Raw genomic sequence first — 14,592 nt, 5'->3', positions numbered from 1 at the left:
GGATGAATTCAGGTATTATGGGACAAGTTAAGAGTTGTATTTCCTTATCACTATCATATTTTTATAAACCATTATCTCTAAACCTTTTCATAAACACTTCTTAACCAATAAATCATAACTTGGAGTTAATGACATCGTTAGAGGGGCGGGGCATCTAAGAAAAGAAACCTCAGACAGTGCATGAGGAAGAAATATATTGCTATTCCTTCAATTCAGTAACCGTTTTCCCCCCTGGTCGAGGTCATGGTGGATCCAAAGCCCATCCTGGAAACACTGGGCGTACACACTGGATGGGACAGCAATCCGATGAAGGCACCTCACACACACACACACACACACACACACACACACAGACACACACACACACACACACACACACACACACACACACACACACACACACACACACACACACACACACGTGTGTGCACACACTCATTCACACCTAGGCGCAAGTTAGAGAAGCCATTCCACCAACTTGCATGTTTTTGGGAGGCGGGAGGAAACCAGAGATGCAGGGAGAACATGCACAGTAATCATCACAGTAACCTGAACACAGGAGCGAACTGGTGATCTTGGAGCTGTGAGGCAGCAACACTAACTTCTGCACTACCCAGTAGAAAAATAAAGAAATATCTAGATTTTACTGAGGGCCCGTGTGGTTTACACCCCTCAAAATATCATGCTGATAAGCAAAAAGTGCATCTAAATTCATGTTGTTGTCCATTGATGTTCCAGTATTTATCATCAATTTTCCACTTGTCCCATTTTACAATTACAAGCCATTTGTGTGATCAACTTACTATATATTAAAGGCAAGAGTAAAGAGCAGAATAACAAAATAGGTTACTGCCAGTCCAAAACAGTTTATCACTAAACCAATATCATCTGCTTACCAACATGTGCTTGGCACAGATCATTACATACATTTAAATCAGGGTACTACATTGTGTTCTTTCTATTTTATTTTATTCTGTCTGAAAGTGTTTCTGCTTTCTACATGATGTGAAGTAGATGTGCTAAGCCAGTGATCAGTGGGGACTGTGTTCAAACACTGGATTGACATTACGAATGTCCTATGATTGGCTTTAAACAGTATGGATGAACCAAATAGAAAGAAAGAAAGAAAGAAAGAAAGAAAGAAAATGACTGGCTCCTCCCATATAAGGATATTTCTCAAAGCAACTCAGGGATTACCTTATTGGGCTGTTGTCTGAATATCGCCCTCTAGTGCCTAAAACTTAACTCTCATTCATCCCAATGTGTGAATTAGTATTAGAAATAAAAACACAGTCCTAAACTCATGTTTGGCATTTCACATTACCTCATTATTTTGTCTTTCTTCAAATGTTATATAGATAGATTTGTGAGTATACGTCATTACATATTAAATTCAACATGATCACTAGGGGACAGTATGTTACTTGTATTTTAAGTATCACCTTTGCGGAACATCAGTGGGATATTAGTTTTTTTTCCCTCCTAAATAGGTTCCTGCCAGTCCAAAACCAATTTAAACATTCATAAATACCATGAGCACAAATGGATATTATTTGCTTAGCAATATGTCTTTCGCACAGTTCATTACATACATAGTAGATGTTCAAATCCTTATTTGGACTTCCATTAAGATTGTCATGATGATTCATGTTTTCCGAAATATTCTTTTATCAACACTATATTTGAGCTGATGATTAATCCAACTACAGTCTTTACCTCCAGTCTTTACAGTCAGGAATTACCTTACCTACGTCGAATTTATCCCAATATGTAAATTATTATTAGAAATAATCTGATAATTTTTTTTTCATTTTTCACTCTCACACACTCCAACATTCATTAGGTATTACCTCATTTTTGTATTATCTCATTATTTTTGTCTTTCTTCAAATATATAGATTGTATATAGATTGTTATATAGATCGTCCTGCATAAGATATGTCCTTATAAATATATTATATATTATATTATATATGTGTGTGTGAACAGATGGAGTTCAAACCACTGAAGTGCTGATACAGTGTCTCCACTGCACAGTTAACTCTTTACACTTTCAGAGTGTTTAATGGCCTATCTAATGCACACACACACACACACACACACACACACACACACACACACACACACACACACACACACACACACACACACACACACACACACACACACACACACATATGCATGGACGCTCAGTAAACAGGGACCATCAGGGTCATCAGGTGTGCTGATGTACTTGTCATGTGACATATCATTTATTATATGTTATTTCATTCAACATGATCCTCAATCACCAGGGGACAGCTGAATGCTATTTTAGTTAGTTGCTTGTATTTTTCACATCACGATTTTTCGAAATATATCCCCCAATACTCTACTTATTTGATGACGATTAACAAAACTACAGTGTTTATGTCCAGTCTTTACAGTCAGGAACTACCTTATTGGAGTCAAAAGATACAGTTGTATGAATATCACCCTCTAGTGATTTGACTTATGGTTTACCCTCTCATTTCACTCTTCACTCTCACACACTCCAACACTCAGGTTTGGCATTTCACATTACCTCTTTATTTTGTCTTTCTTCAAACACTATATAGATTGTCCTGTATATATTCGAACACACGTGTGTGTGTGTGTGGGGGGGGGGGTGACAGCGTCTAAACCGCTGAAGTGCTGTTACAGTGTCTCAGTGAACTCACAGTGCACAGTGACCTCTTTTATATTACTTTCCATTGAGCGGTTATGCATGGACACATGCACACACACACACATTGAATACATACATACATACAGACATACATACACACACACTCAGTGCCCCCTCCCAGAGATCCAGCCCTACATTCGCTACTACTTTTCATCATATACAACTCACACAAGTTCTCTGGATAAACATTAATAGTTTAAACAAGGACCATCAGAGTCTTGAGGTTGAGGTGTGCTGATGTACTTGTCAGACACCATATAATTTATTATATATTTAATTAATTGTGATCACTAGTGGAGGACAGTGGGTTCCTTGATCAATACTCCATTTCCATCCATCTTCTATACCGCTTATCCAGCTGGGTCACGGGGAACCTGGAGCCTATCCCAGGGAACATCGGGCACAAGGCGGGGTACACCCTGGACAGGGTGCCAATCCATTGCAGGGCACAATCACATACACATTCACACACCCATGCATACACTACAGACACTTTGGACATGCCAATCAGCCTACCATGCATGTCTTTGGATAAGATGCCTGGAGTACCAGGAGCATGGGGAGTATATGCAATCTCCGCACACACAGGGCAGAGGCGGGAACTGAACCCCCAGCCCTGGCAGTGTGGGGCGAGCATGCCACTAAGCCACCGTGTGCCCCGATCCTGTTTGAAATGACAGAAAATCTAACATATTAAACATGCCAGATGTTCCTATAATACTACTATACCACAGCTTCATTTTATGAGGCTTCATTTTATCCAGAGCGGCACACCTTTATGTCATTTATACAAATGAGCAGTTCAGGGTTAAGGGCCTTAAAGTGTTTGTCATTTAGTTTACAATTGTTTATCATTTCCATTTTGTTCAAAACTTTTCCATGGTTATTACCTAGAGAAGGATGTAGTGTATGGTATAAGAATACAGGGTGTCTGAGTCTCTGGACAGAAAGTCTTTCTGCTTTGCATGTGTGAGTAAGGTGTGCCATGGCGATGATCAGTGGGGACTGGAGTAAAACACTGGATTGATATTAAGGATTTCCTATGATTTGCCTAAAACAGTAAACTAGTAGAAGTCAACCAAATGCGTCTTTCTCTTTTCCCCACTTCAAAACTAAATGAATAATAATTTGATAAAGACTGTCTCCTCCTATATAAGGATGTGTCTGAAAGCAACTCTTGGATTACTTTCTTGGAATGGAAATTTACAGTAGTCCCAATATGTGAATTATTAGAAATATTGTGATCAGTTATTTCCCTCTTCACTCTCACACACTCCAACACTCAGGTCACATTACGTCATTATTTTGTCTTTCTTCAAATGTCATATCGACTGTCCTGTATGTAGGTATACATTTATGAATGTGTGTGTGTGTGTGAGAGAGAGTGAGAGAGAGAGAGAGAGAGAGAGAGAGAGAGAGAGAGAGAGAGAGAGAACAGATGGTGTTTAAAACACTGAAGTGCTAATGTGTCTCCACTGAACTCTTTACACTTTCCATAGTACATCTAATGGCCTCTCTAATACACACACACACACACACACACACACACACACACACACACAAATAATAATAATAATAATAATAATAATAATAATAATAATAATAATAATAATAATAATAATAATTATTATTATTATTATTATTATTATTATTATTATTACTACTTATCACTGTGTCTCTGTTCCTTTTCTTTCAGGAATGGCACCAAAATAAGGTTGGATCGATTTGATCAAGATAAGCACAATGCACAAGGGTTTGTCTAACAAATGTGTTTCATCGCAGTGCATTTTGACTTGGACTGAACTGAAGTCAGAATATACACGGAGACAGTTATTTATATATAATTGTTAGCTTCTTGGTCTAAACTTTCCTTTAGTGTTTTTGTCACTAATGGACAGGGACATTCTGTAAATGAGCTTGAATGTCTCAGCAATAGACAGTAGCCTAGCAGCAGCATATATCACTGCTGAAGGCACTTATCCGAACTGAGCAAATGTTTTCACAAGCTATCACATAGCACTAACTGGATCGGATGTCTGTCACCCTGCCAAGATCTGCGACCTGTTTACTCGAGTCATCAAATGATGGATTTCATTTGTGTTTTATTTTCCTAGCATGTTGTTTAATCGATTTCTTTCCCCACTATCTGCTCGGTATAAAAGTGATTCCCGTAAAATATGATTAGCACTTTCCTTTACACGACTTGTTCCACTATAAACTGCCTGTCAGGTGAATTTATACCCACTAATAGACGTGCGCCGTTTTACAGTGTCCTCTTGTGCCTTATTACCAACTGTACATTAGGTCCCAACTTTGATAAGGTTATACAGAGAATCACAAAAACTGCTTTATTCAGTAGTCAACACAAACAGCTCATTATTCTGTGAGGATTGTTGAAGTAATTGATGATGTAACATTATACAATAAAATTCAACAAATCTCCTTTTTTAAAAAAGATTTTTTACCAAAGAATAAGAATTTTCAGGCATCCTGCATTTGCATTTCTCTGAACGTGTTTGTTTGAAATGTAGGCAGCTGAAAAGAAATTTGCATTGTGAGGCGCTTTCCTCGGGTGTGTACTTTCAGAGTTTAGCAAGGTCGTATTAAGCCCTTCTTTTTACTTTATTTTATTTGCACATTTTTGGTATGCTCCAGTGGCACTCTTTTCCATGTAAATACACAGTAAAACAGTGAAATCGTAGTGTTTGTGGGGTATTTGATTTGCCGCTTTTTTGGAATTTTTTAATTGCATTTAATAAAGCTGAATTCGCTATTCTTTATTCTCAGTGAAACCAATCCTCAGACCAGTTAAGTTTTTATCATTTTGAAAACTGTGTTTTACAGATTGTATGGTTATTAAATCTCTAGTTACCACTTTTACACTAAATGACGCCTTGTTGGTAAAAAAAACAAAACAACAACAACAAACAAAAAAGAAAGAAAGAAAGAAAGAAAAAGATTTATTTTCATACTGGGTGGCGAGGGGGCGGAGCAACATCCTGCTACAGTTCTTCTGTCTCTGTAGATAATATCCCTGCTTGTTTTACAGTCAGTAAGTGTTTCACTTGGGATAGTCTTTCGGCACGGAGCTGTGAACACTTGTGCTTTCCGGTTTCTCCACAACATAAAAAGATGCATTTTGTGCCTTATTAACTTCATGAGAGAGAAAAAAAATAAAGGCAGTGACTGTTTATAGGGGAAGTAATTGTAAGTGATATCAGGAATGACCTTGTCTCAATGAATATTAAATGTAAACATTAAACATGTGATACGCTTTTCATTAATTCGTTTAAAATTCGAATTGTTGGCAAATCACTCAGGTATAAAAGGAATAACACACTTCAGGCCTTGCTGTTGAGTGGTGCTGTTCTAGGGGAAAAAAACACACCTGTATTACCTGACCTGGTCTGGCCTGCCATGTTATTCCTTACAGATGTTCTATTACTTAACAACAATCTTTGTAACACTGATTTTTTATTTTGGGGAAAAAAAGAATGTTTGAAAATCTTTTATTCTTTTCTACATATACACTAAGGCAGTAAGTATAAAATAGGCACAATAAAAATTCATATAAATATGTTGCTTAATATGAATGCTTAAGCCTTGCACAGTAGTGCATATTAAAACTTTTTCATTTCAATGATATCAACCTAAATCTCTGTTTATCCCCTGCTTATAACACTGAGAGTATCATGAATTTATACCTTGTTCATAACGTCATAACTTAAGTTTTATGCTGCATGAAATGCTGTGTGTGATGTCCTTCCAGAAGGAATAACACCAGCCGAGAGTGATTAATCTCTACTACATTTAGTGCGCTTGACCAACCTGCAGCTATCAGATGAAACATTAACCAATGTTCTGCTGACATGGTGGTACTCCTGTGGTTTTAGCAGAGATAAATGAGGTTGTGGGAGACAGCTCCAGGTCCATATTATGGGACTCATTCTCAGTCGTTGTCACAGGAACCACAGACTTAACACGTAGCCTGGTCAAACATCCGTTTAAACCTTTGGTGACCAACGAGGATGACGAAAACCACCTCACATAGGGATGCTATTCTTCTGCCTCACTTTGGACAATTTCCAGTGAGAGACTGACTTCTCAATTCACGAATCCATATCACGGCACTTTAGAGCCTGACCAGGGTTTCTCATTCACTTCTTATCCAACTTTTGACAATTATTTTTGGATTTGTCAGCAAAGATGGACAATTATTTTGCATTTTTAGTGCATAATACTGTCTGATCATAAGATTTATTTTAACCAAGAAGGTTTAAGGACTATACTGGACAAAATCCTACGTTAGATTAGATTAGATTGAGAGTTATCTGATTCACAGCCGGATCTCTGGGCTGTGTGTCTCTCATGCTTGTGAGCATACATGGCTCAGCTCCAGGTCACAGGTGCGAGGTTTAGCTGGACCACTCTGCTGGCCCTGTCTCAATTTACCTACCTGCTGTTGGGGGCCACCGTTTTCCAGTTGCTTGAGAAAGAGGCTGAGAGCCAAAATCGCAACCAATTTCAAATGGACAAACTCAACTTTCTGGCTAATTACACCTGCCTGGATGGACCAGCCTTGGAGAAGTTTGTAAAGGTCATTATTACCAGTCGAAATGTATGCATGTCTTAGTTCTCACATGTTTTGATTTGTCCTGAAAACTCTATGGAGCACTTTGGATTACTGTATTGTTTTGCTGCAGGTGATTTTAGATGCAAGGGAAAGCGGTGTGAACCCTTCAGGAAACTCCACTAACCCGAGTAACTGGGATTTTGGCAGTTCTTTCTTCTTTGCAGGGACAGTTGTCACCACTATAGGCAAGTTAAATGTTAATATCTATTTGACCGGGTTATGCTGATCTACCATACATGGTCTGTTGAGTTGTTGTTGAGTTGGACTTGACCAAATCAGAGAAGCATGCTTATGATTGTAAAAATTAATGTGGATATTGTGCTCCTTCCAAAGGCTATGGAAATCTCTCACCCACCACATACCCAGGGCAGGTTTTCTGTGTGTTTTACGCCCTGTGTGGGATCCCCCTTAACCTGGCCTTCCTCAACCAGCTTAGCAAGTGTCTCAGCCTTCATCTGGGACGCCTGGAGAACAGGATGATGTCAATGGTGCCTCACAAGGTATTACTCAAAACCTTTCTCTAAAAATTTGACATCCTAGTCATTGTTAAAATCTCACTTTACTCACTATAATAGAGTTTTGGCAGGGGAAAAGGTGTCTAGCAGCCTAAAGGGTTATTTGATGTGTCCTACTAGAGGAATCTTTGAACGAGCCTTGTAGAAGCCTAAGGGATTGTTTTGTACATTCTAGAGAACGCATTCAAATAGCAATTGAGGAACCTTAATTTTGTCTAAGAATGTAGCCTGTAGATATATTTTTGGAAATCCTGATTTTAGTAGAAATGCTAGAGTCAGAGTACAGTAGCAGAACACAATGGTCAAGGCTCTGGGCTACTGCTGAAAAGATTTAGAGGCTTTTAACTCTCAAAAGCTCCAGAGCACTTTATGATGGCTGACCGTCTACTCTAACCCCAGCTTCATTCCTTTATATATTTGTCTCTGGGGTGCTACCCTCAAGGGTGCATCTTTCATACCTTTATTATGTATCCTTTTACCTGGTGAGGTATATGCCTTGTATCTTTAAAGCTTTAGTGTAAATGCTATTTAAAGGTGCTACAACGGTTCGATTTACAGGTGCAACAATTGAGTGCCATTTAGCTCTTAAAAATTATGTATTACTTTTAAAATATTTTTTCAACATTGAATCTAATAAAACATGCATTTAACCATTTAGAACTTGTGTTAACCCATCTCAGTCGATGTCATTTTTTTTCTTACCGAAAATGGCATTTTGCTCTTAAATGACAACGAACAGGGTTGAAAGTAACAGGTTTGAGGGTGGGTTGTTTTTTTTTTGTGTAGAATTAGCAAATACACAAAATGTGGTTAAATAGCATCCATGATAATTGCATAAGGACATTAGAGACATTCCAATGATTTACTTACTTTTGTTTTTTATTAATAACTAACTTTCAGTCTATAATATGGGTAGCAGTGTTGTACTTTCAAAGTGAGCTCATCAATCAATATTACATTATAATAAAAAATAAAGAGAGAACTTAATTTTTTCTTCTTCTCGTGATCTTCGGGAATTTTGGATGATGCAATTTCTTTTAGAATATTCCAAATGTTTCATAAGGAATGAATGTATTCAAGTAACAGGATTCGGTGAATGTTGTGGGGCTAAAATGTACATTGTTCATAATCAGTAGTGGATGACTCATGAAAAAGGACATTTCAAACATGAGATTTTAAATGGATTCACACATCAAGTAAGGAATAACACACTGTAGACTGTGCTTTTATACATATATAAAATTATGCACACATTCTGACCAATCAGATTCGATCATTCTGTGGTATAACTGCAGTAGAAAGCAAAAGACAAGAGTTTAGTATTTCAGCTTTTATTTCCTGGTATTTACATCTAGATGTCTTAAACAACATAAAACATAGAAGCTTTTGTATCAGACCACCCAATTTTTAGGTGACCAAAAGTATAGGAACAGATAAGTATTCAAGTAAATTAAAATAAATAACACTTAATATTTAGTTGCATATCCCTTGCTTGCAATAACTGCATCAAGCCTGCAACTCACTGACATCACCAAATTGTTGATTTTTTGTTTTGTGATGTTTTTCCAGGTTTTTAACCACAGCTTCTTTCAGTTGTTGTTTGTTTCGGGGGGTTTCTCTCTGAAATACTGCTCAGCTGTGTTAAGGTCTGGGAATTAAATTGGCCAGTCCAAAACCTTCCAATTTTTCCCCCTGATAAAATCCTTTGGTAAAGAATTTTGAATCTTTGTCTTACTGCATGATAAAGTTCCTCCTGATTAATTTGATTTCTCTGTAAACTGGCAGACAAAACCTCAACTTCTGTCAACTTCTGAATTCATTCTGCTACTACCATCATGATCAATTACATCATCAATAAAGATTAATGAACCTGTTCCAGAAGCAGCTATGTTTCTCACATCAGCTGATGTTGTTTTCCTTGGCCGACCCCATTCTGTGTCTGTTACTTAGTACACCAGTGGTTTCTTTCTTTTGCAGGACATATCAAATTGTTGTTTTATTATGCCCAATGTTTGTGCAATGCCTCTGATTGATTTTCCCTCTTTTCTCAGTTGCTTTTCTCCCATAGACAGCTCTCTGATCTTCATGTTGGCTTATCCTTTTTAACAACAAATGCAGTTTTCACAGATGAAATCCAGGGCTCAAACCAATGTTTGAGATGTTCAGGGCTATTTATTGTTTAAACAGTCTGTCTAACAGGACATACCTGGATAACAAGAAACACCTGTCAGTCTCATGCTCCAATATTTTTACTTACCTACAAATTGGGTGGTCTGATACAAAATGTCATTTAACATATATACATATAAATACCCGGAAATAAAAGATGAAATTCTAAACTCTCTTCTTATATTCATCTTTTGATATCAAACCCAAATGTCTTCAGTCTACAGTCTACAAAGAATTGGCCTTGCTGTTCCAATAGTTTCTGAGGGGATTGTATGTTTAAAATATATTTTTTTTCTTAATTTTACATAAATATTGGTAAATATATCATATCAGTGGGGCACCAATGGAACTCCAATTGCATAATCATCCTCAAATACCATAATGATTTTAAAAGTATATTCATGATTCCATGTGAAATATACATATTCTTTTGAGAGTGGTTATATAATGGCTGTCGTCATCATCAAAAGGCACATAGATGGTTTTTAGGACACAATTGTTTGATACACAGTCATATACTACATAGTTATGTACAATGAAGACTTCAGTATAGCTCCTTCTCAGAAGATGTGGATGTTTTGAGCGCAGCAGTGTGTGGAGGTGCTGGCCGTGGCTTTATTCCTACTCATGGGCAGTCTGCTCTTCCTGATCTTCCCACCGGTGATCTTCAGCTACGTGGAGGGCTGGTCATATGGAGAGGGCTTCTACTACGCCTTCATAACACTCAGCACCATTGGCTTTGGAGACTATGTGGTCGGTGAGTACCACTGGATTAGTGCAAAAAATATCGGTATCTGTATTTATATTTAAACCTGAAGTCTGGAAGGGTCTTTTGAACCAACCTGCCTCTCAGAGTCCAACATTTAAAAAAAAAAAAAATTTTAATTCAGCTTGCATTGTTTTTTTGTTGTTGTTTTTTTAAATGGTTTAGAACATACAGTATAATCTGTTCAATCTGCATTTGGTTCCATCCCTACACTGGATGTGTGAAAGAACAATTAATTTGCTCTTAAGTGTACTCTACTTAGTAGTCTTTAGGTACATGCCTACCAGTGTACAAGGGTCTGATGTGGAGTATTATTTTTGCCAGGAAATGGCCAGGACAAGCAAAACGTCTCTGTGTACCGCTGCCTAGCAGCAGTGTGGATCATCTTTGCACTGGCATGGCTCGCCCTTCTTCTCAACATCGGCGCCAGGATCATGGAGCATTTTCTCGGCCTTAAACAGCCCCCCATCACCTCAAGAGACGAGCGAAGGTCTTCAGTAAGGAAGCAGGATGAGGGGCGGAGTACACCAGAGAACCAACCCCAAGAGACGGAGAAGGAAAAAGGCTTCTTTAAAATCAGAATGGTTTAAGCCTTGTGGTTTAAGACTCTCAAGAAATGAGCTGTTATTGGCTGTAAAGTGTACCTTTCAACCACTTTTTTTCAGTATTTTCGTACATACAATGTGTACATTACTGTATAGTCTAGATGTCATACATCACCTGTTGATAATTGTGCCATGTTAAGGACTTGTAACAACAACTATTAATCTCTATTCATTTCAGACCATGCAATGTTTCCAAATCCAAATTTAGAAATCAGAATTACATAGGACAAATCAGTAGAGACCAAATATTTTGGCCCAGTAGATTATGATTATGGGTGCTGTATGAAACCAATGTCACTATGGTGTCACTACCAAATTAAGTCTGTTTTCACATTTGTGTATTTCTCCTAAGAGTTTGGTGCATTTGTTGAATTGTGAACACTTTTCAAGCCCGGAAGCGGATCAGAGACCCGACCCATGGCCCTCTGTTGGTCTGGGGCTTGTTCACCGAACAGTGGTGTCATTTTCAGTTTTGGGAGTGTTTGGGCCAAGTGTGTAAACACCCTTAAAGTAATCTGTGAGTAAAACACACTCAAATTAAAGTGATGACAGCTCAGAGTTTGGTAATAGTCATATGACTTCTAAGCACTTGTATCTACAAACTTTGCTTGTCACTAGCGCATTATGCATTTGCATGTATCCTTTGAGTGCTCTTGTTGTGCTTTGGTATTTGCATTCTGTTTTTGTTTGATACATAGCTCAGGTTACATCCAGGATGAGCATGCATTCAGTCAAGAATTAAAATTCGTTAGACATTTTACTGAACTGCTTTTCATATTCGAAGACCACAAGTATGACTATGAATTATTCCGATATATTCCCCTTTGCAGGACTCAGATATCAGTGACTTGTCCTAATAAACACGTGCTTGCACGTGTGTGTGAGTGATGTCTGAGGTGTGTGTGTGTGGTGTGTTATCGCCCTGGTAGACATTATAAATAGACTGTGTGTGGTCACATTAATGAATATGAGAATGACACTACTAATATAACCTAATGGTATTTTATTTTTTACATTTATAGAAATAGCAGGAGTAAAGGTTTTTCAAATTCTGTATTGCTTTCTTTTTCATCAATCTGTGTATCTGGTGCTTCATTTACATCTTCTTGTCCCAGGTCAGATTCCACCTCTTCTCTTTCTCTCTCTCCCTGCACCTCAACACTCATCTCTGACTGTTCTCTTATATCTCCCTCTTTTTCTCCATGTTCCACCTCTTCTTTTTCTCTGGCTTGTCATCTCTGGCTTGTCATTTTTGCCTTCTAAATTTCATTTTAAAAAGATAAATTGGGATTTTAATGATCTTATAGCACAATTTTTTCCATATCACATAGGCTACAGAACTAAACTTACCATATTAGTTAACAAGGGGCAAGTTACTATATGTACAGTGGGGGAAATAAGTATTGAACGCATCACCATTTTTTTCAGTAAATATATTTCCAAAGAGGCTATTCACATGAAATTTTCACCAGACATCAGTATTAACTCAAGAAATCCGCACATATAAAGAATTCACAACATTAAAGTCCATAAATAAAGTTATATGTAATAAAGTGGAATGACATAGGAAAAAAGTATTGAAAACGCTAAGAAAAAGCAGTTCTCCAACGCAAGATAAGGCAGTTGAAATTCATAAGTAATTATACCCCCTATCTGTGCAAATTAATATCAACTGGGTTAGTAAATTAATGGTCTATAAAAAGGCTTTTCGTTACCAAGGTGTCTCATGATGGGTAAAAGCAAAGAGCTCTCCCAAGACCTTCGCAACCTTATTGTTGTGAAACATATTGATGGAATCGTATACAGAAGTATTTCAAAACTTCTGAATCCTCCAGTAAGCACCATTGGGGCCATTATCCACAATTGGAAGCAACATCACTTCATCATCAATCAGCCATACACAGGAGCTCTTCGCAAGATTTCTGACCAGGGAGTCAGAAGAATAGTCAGAAGGAGTAGCCCAAGTGGCAAGTACCGCTCGTCACAGAGAAAACAATAGGCAATGCACTCCACTGCTCCTGCTCACCATGCAAGACACCATTACTAAAGAAAAGGCATGTCGAAGCTCGTTTAAAGTTTGTTACAACTCATTTGGACAAGCCTATGAAATACTAGGAGAGTGTAGTCTGGTCAGACGAGAGCAAAATTTAACTTTTTGGCTGTTATACTACACACCATGTTCGGAGAAGAAATGGCACTGCAGTCACCTGACTTGAATCCAGTTGAACAAGATTTAAAGACAATATGTTTAGAAGAATTACACAAAATCTCACCTGAATACTGTGGCTGATGAATTTCTTCACACAGGAAGCATCTTGAAGATGTCATTACAAATAAAGGCTTGTCCACTAAGTATTAAATAAATATCACTTAGCGTGTTCAATACTTTTCTCCTTTATTACACATAACTATATTTATTAACTTCAGTGTTTGGATTTCTTTGTATGTGTGGATTTCTTGAGTTAATACTGATGTCTGGTGAAAATGTCATGTGAATAGCCTCTTTGGAAATATATTTACTGAAAAAAATGTTGACGTGTTCAGTACTTAGTTCCCCCAATGTATATAATATATATATATATTATATATTATATATATATATATACTATGTGTACTATATATATATGTATTTAATGCCTTGATGCTTCATTTACTATTTTTCTACAAAGAAACACACATTCACACACACACACACACACACACACACACACACATTATATATCATGTGTGTGTGTGTGTGTGTGTGTGTGTATTTCTTTGTAGAAAAATAGTAAATGAAGCATCAAGGCATTAAACAACACATCAGAATGATTTGATGATCTGGTGATGTGGTGATGTTTCCTTCCTAACAACAGTCACTATAGACTGAACCGAGGACCTCAGAGAGAAGAAGAGAGGCAATTTAACCAAGACACTTGAAATGGATCATCATAATTCAACCTATTTGCTGTGTCATTGAACTTGGTTGAAAATCTCTATCATCATGCTTGTAATGTGTTTACACAAGTACCCTTTGTGTTATAAGTAAATCTGCAGATAGATTGTTTGACTACACCTTAATAACATTTTCAGAGTGCACTGAAAAGCCAGTCTTTACCATTCTCCCTCATTCCCTCTCCACCTGGCTCGTTAAATCACAGTCAGCCATTATTTGCATGCTATGCCTTAAAGGACGTAGTTTGATTTGCCTGTCACAC

At 37.5% G+C, this 14,592-nt stretch overlaps 2 protein-coding genes across 2 annotated transcripts in view; both read left to right on the top strand.

The window, feature by feature from the left end:
- Window positions 1–4,534, top strand: part of kif6 (kinesin family member 6) — a 103,128-nt gene extending 98,594 nt beyond the window's left edge. The window contains exon 22 of the mRNA XM_017476613.3: window positions 4,404–4,534. Coding sequence (XP_017332102.1) covers window positions 4,404–4,420 — 17 coding nt within the window. The 3' untranslated portion in view covers window positions 4,421–4,534. The remainder of the gene's footprint in view (window positions 1–4,403) is intronic.
- Window positions 4,535–7,083: 2,549 nt separating this feature from the next.
- LOC108270190 (potassium channel subfamily K member 16) lies at window positions 7,084–12,283 on the top strand. The gene is made up of 5 exons (XM_017476616.3): window positions 7,084–7,304; window positions 7,411–7,525; window positions 7,674–7,840; window positions 10,613–10,781; window positions 11,115–12,283. Exons 1-5 carry the CDS (start codon window positions 7,092–7,094, stop codon window positions 11,378–11,380), a joined length of 930 nt encoding a protein of 309 aa, XP_017332105.1. The 5' UTR covers window positions 7,084–7,091; the 3' UTR covers window positions 11,381–12,283.
- The last annotated feature ends 2,309 nt before the right edge of the window (window positions 12,284–14,592 follow it).

Source organism: Ictalurus punctatus, chromosome 9 (assembly GCF_001660625.3).
Source record: "Ictalurus punctatus breed USDA103 chromosome 9, Coco_2.0, whole genome shotgun sequence".
Classification (NCBI taxonomy): domain Eukaryota; kingdom Metazoa; phylum Chordata; class Actinopteri; order Siluriformes; family Ictaluridae; genus Ictalurus; species Ictalurus punctatus.
This window is presented reverse-complemented; position numbering and strand designations above follow the sequence as displayed.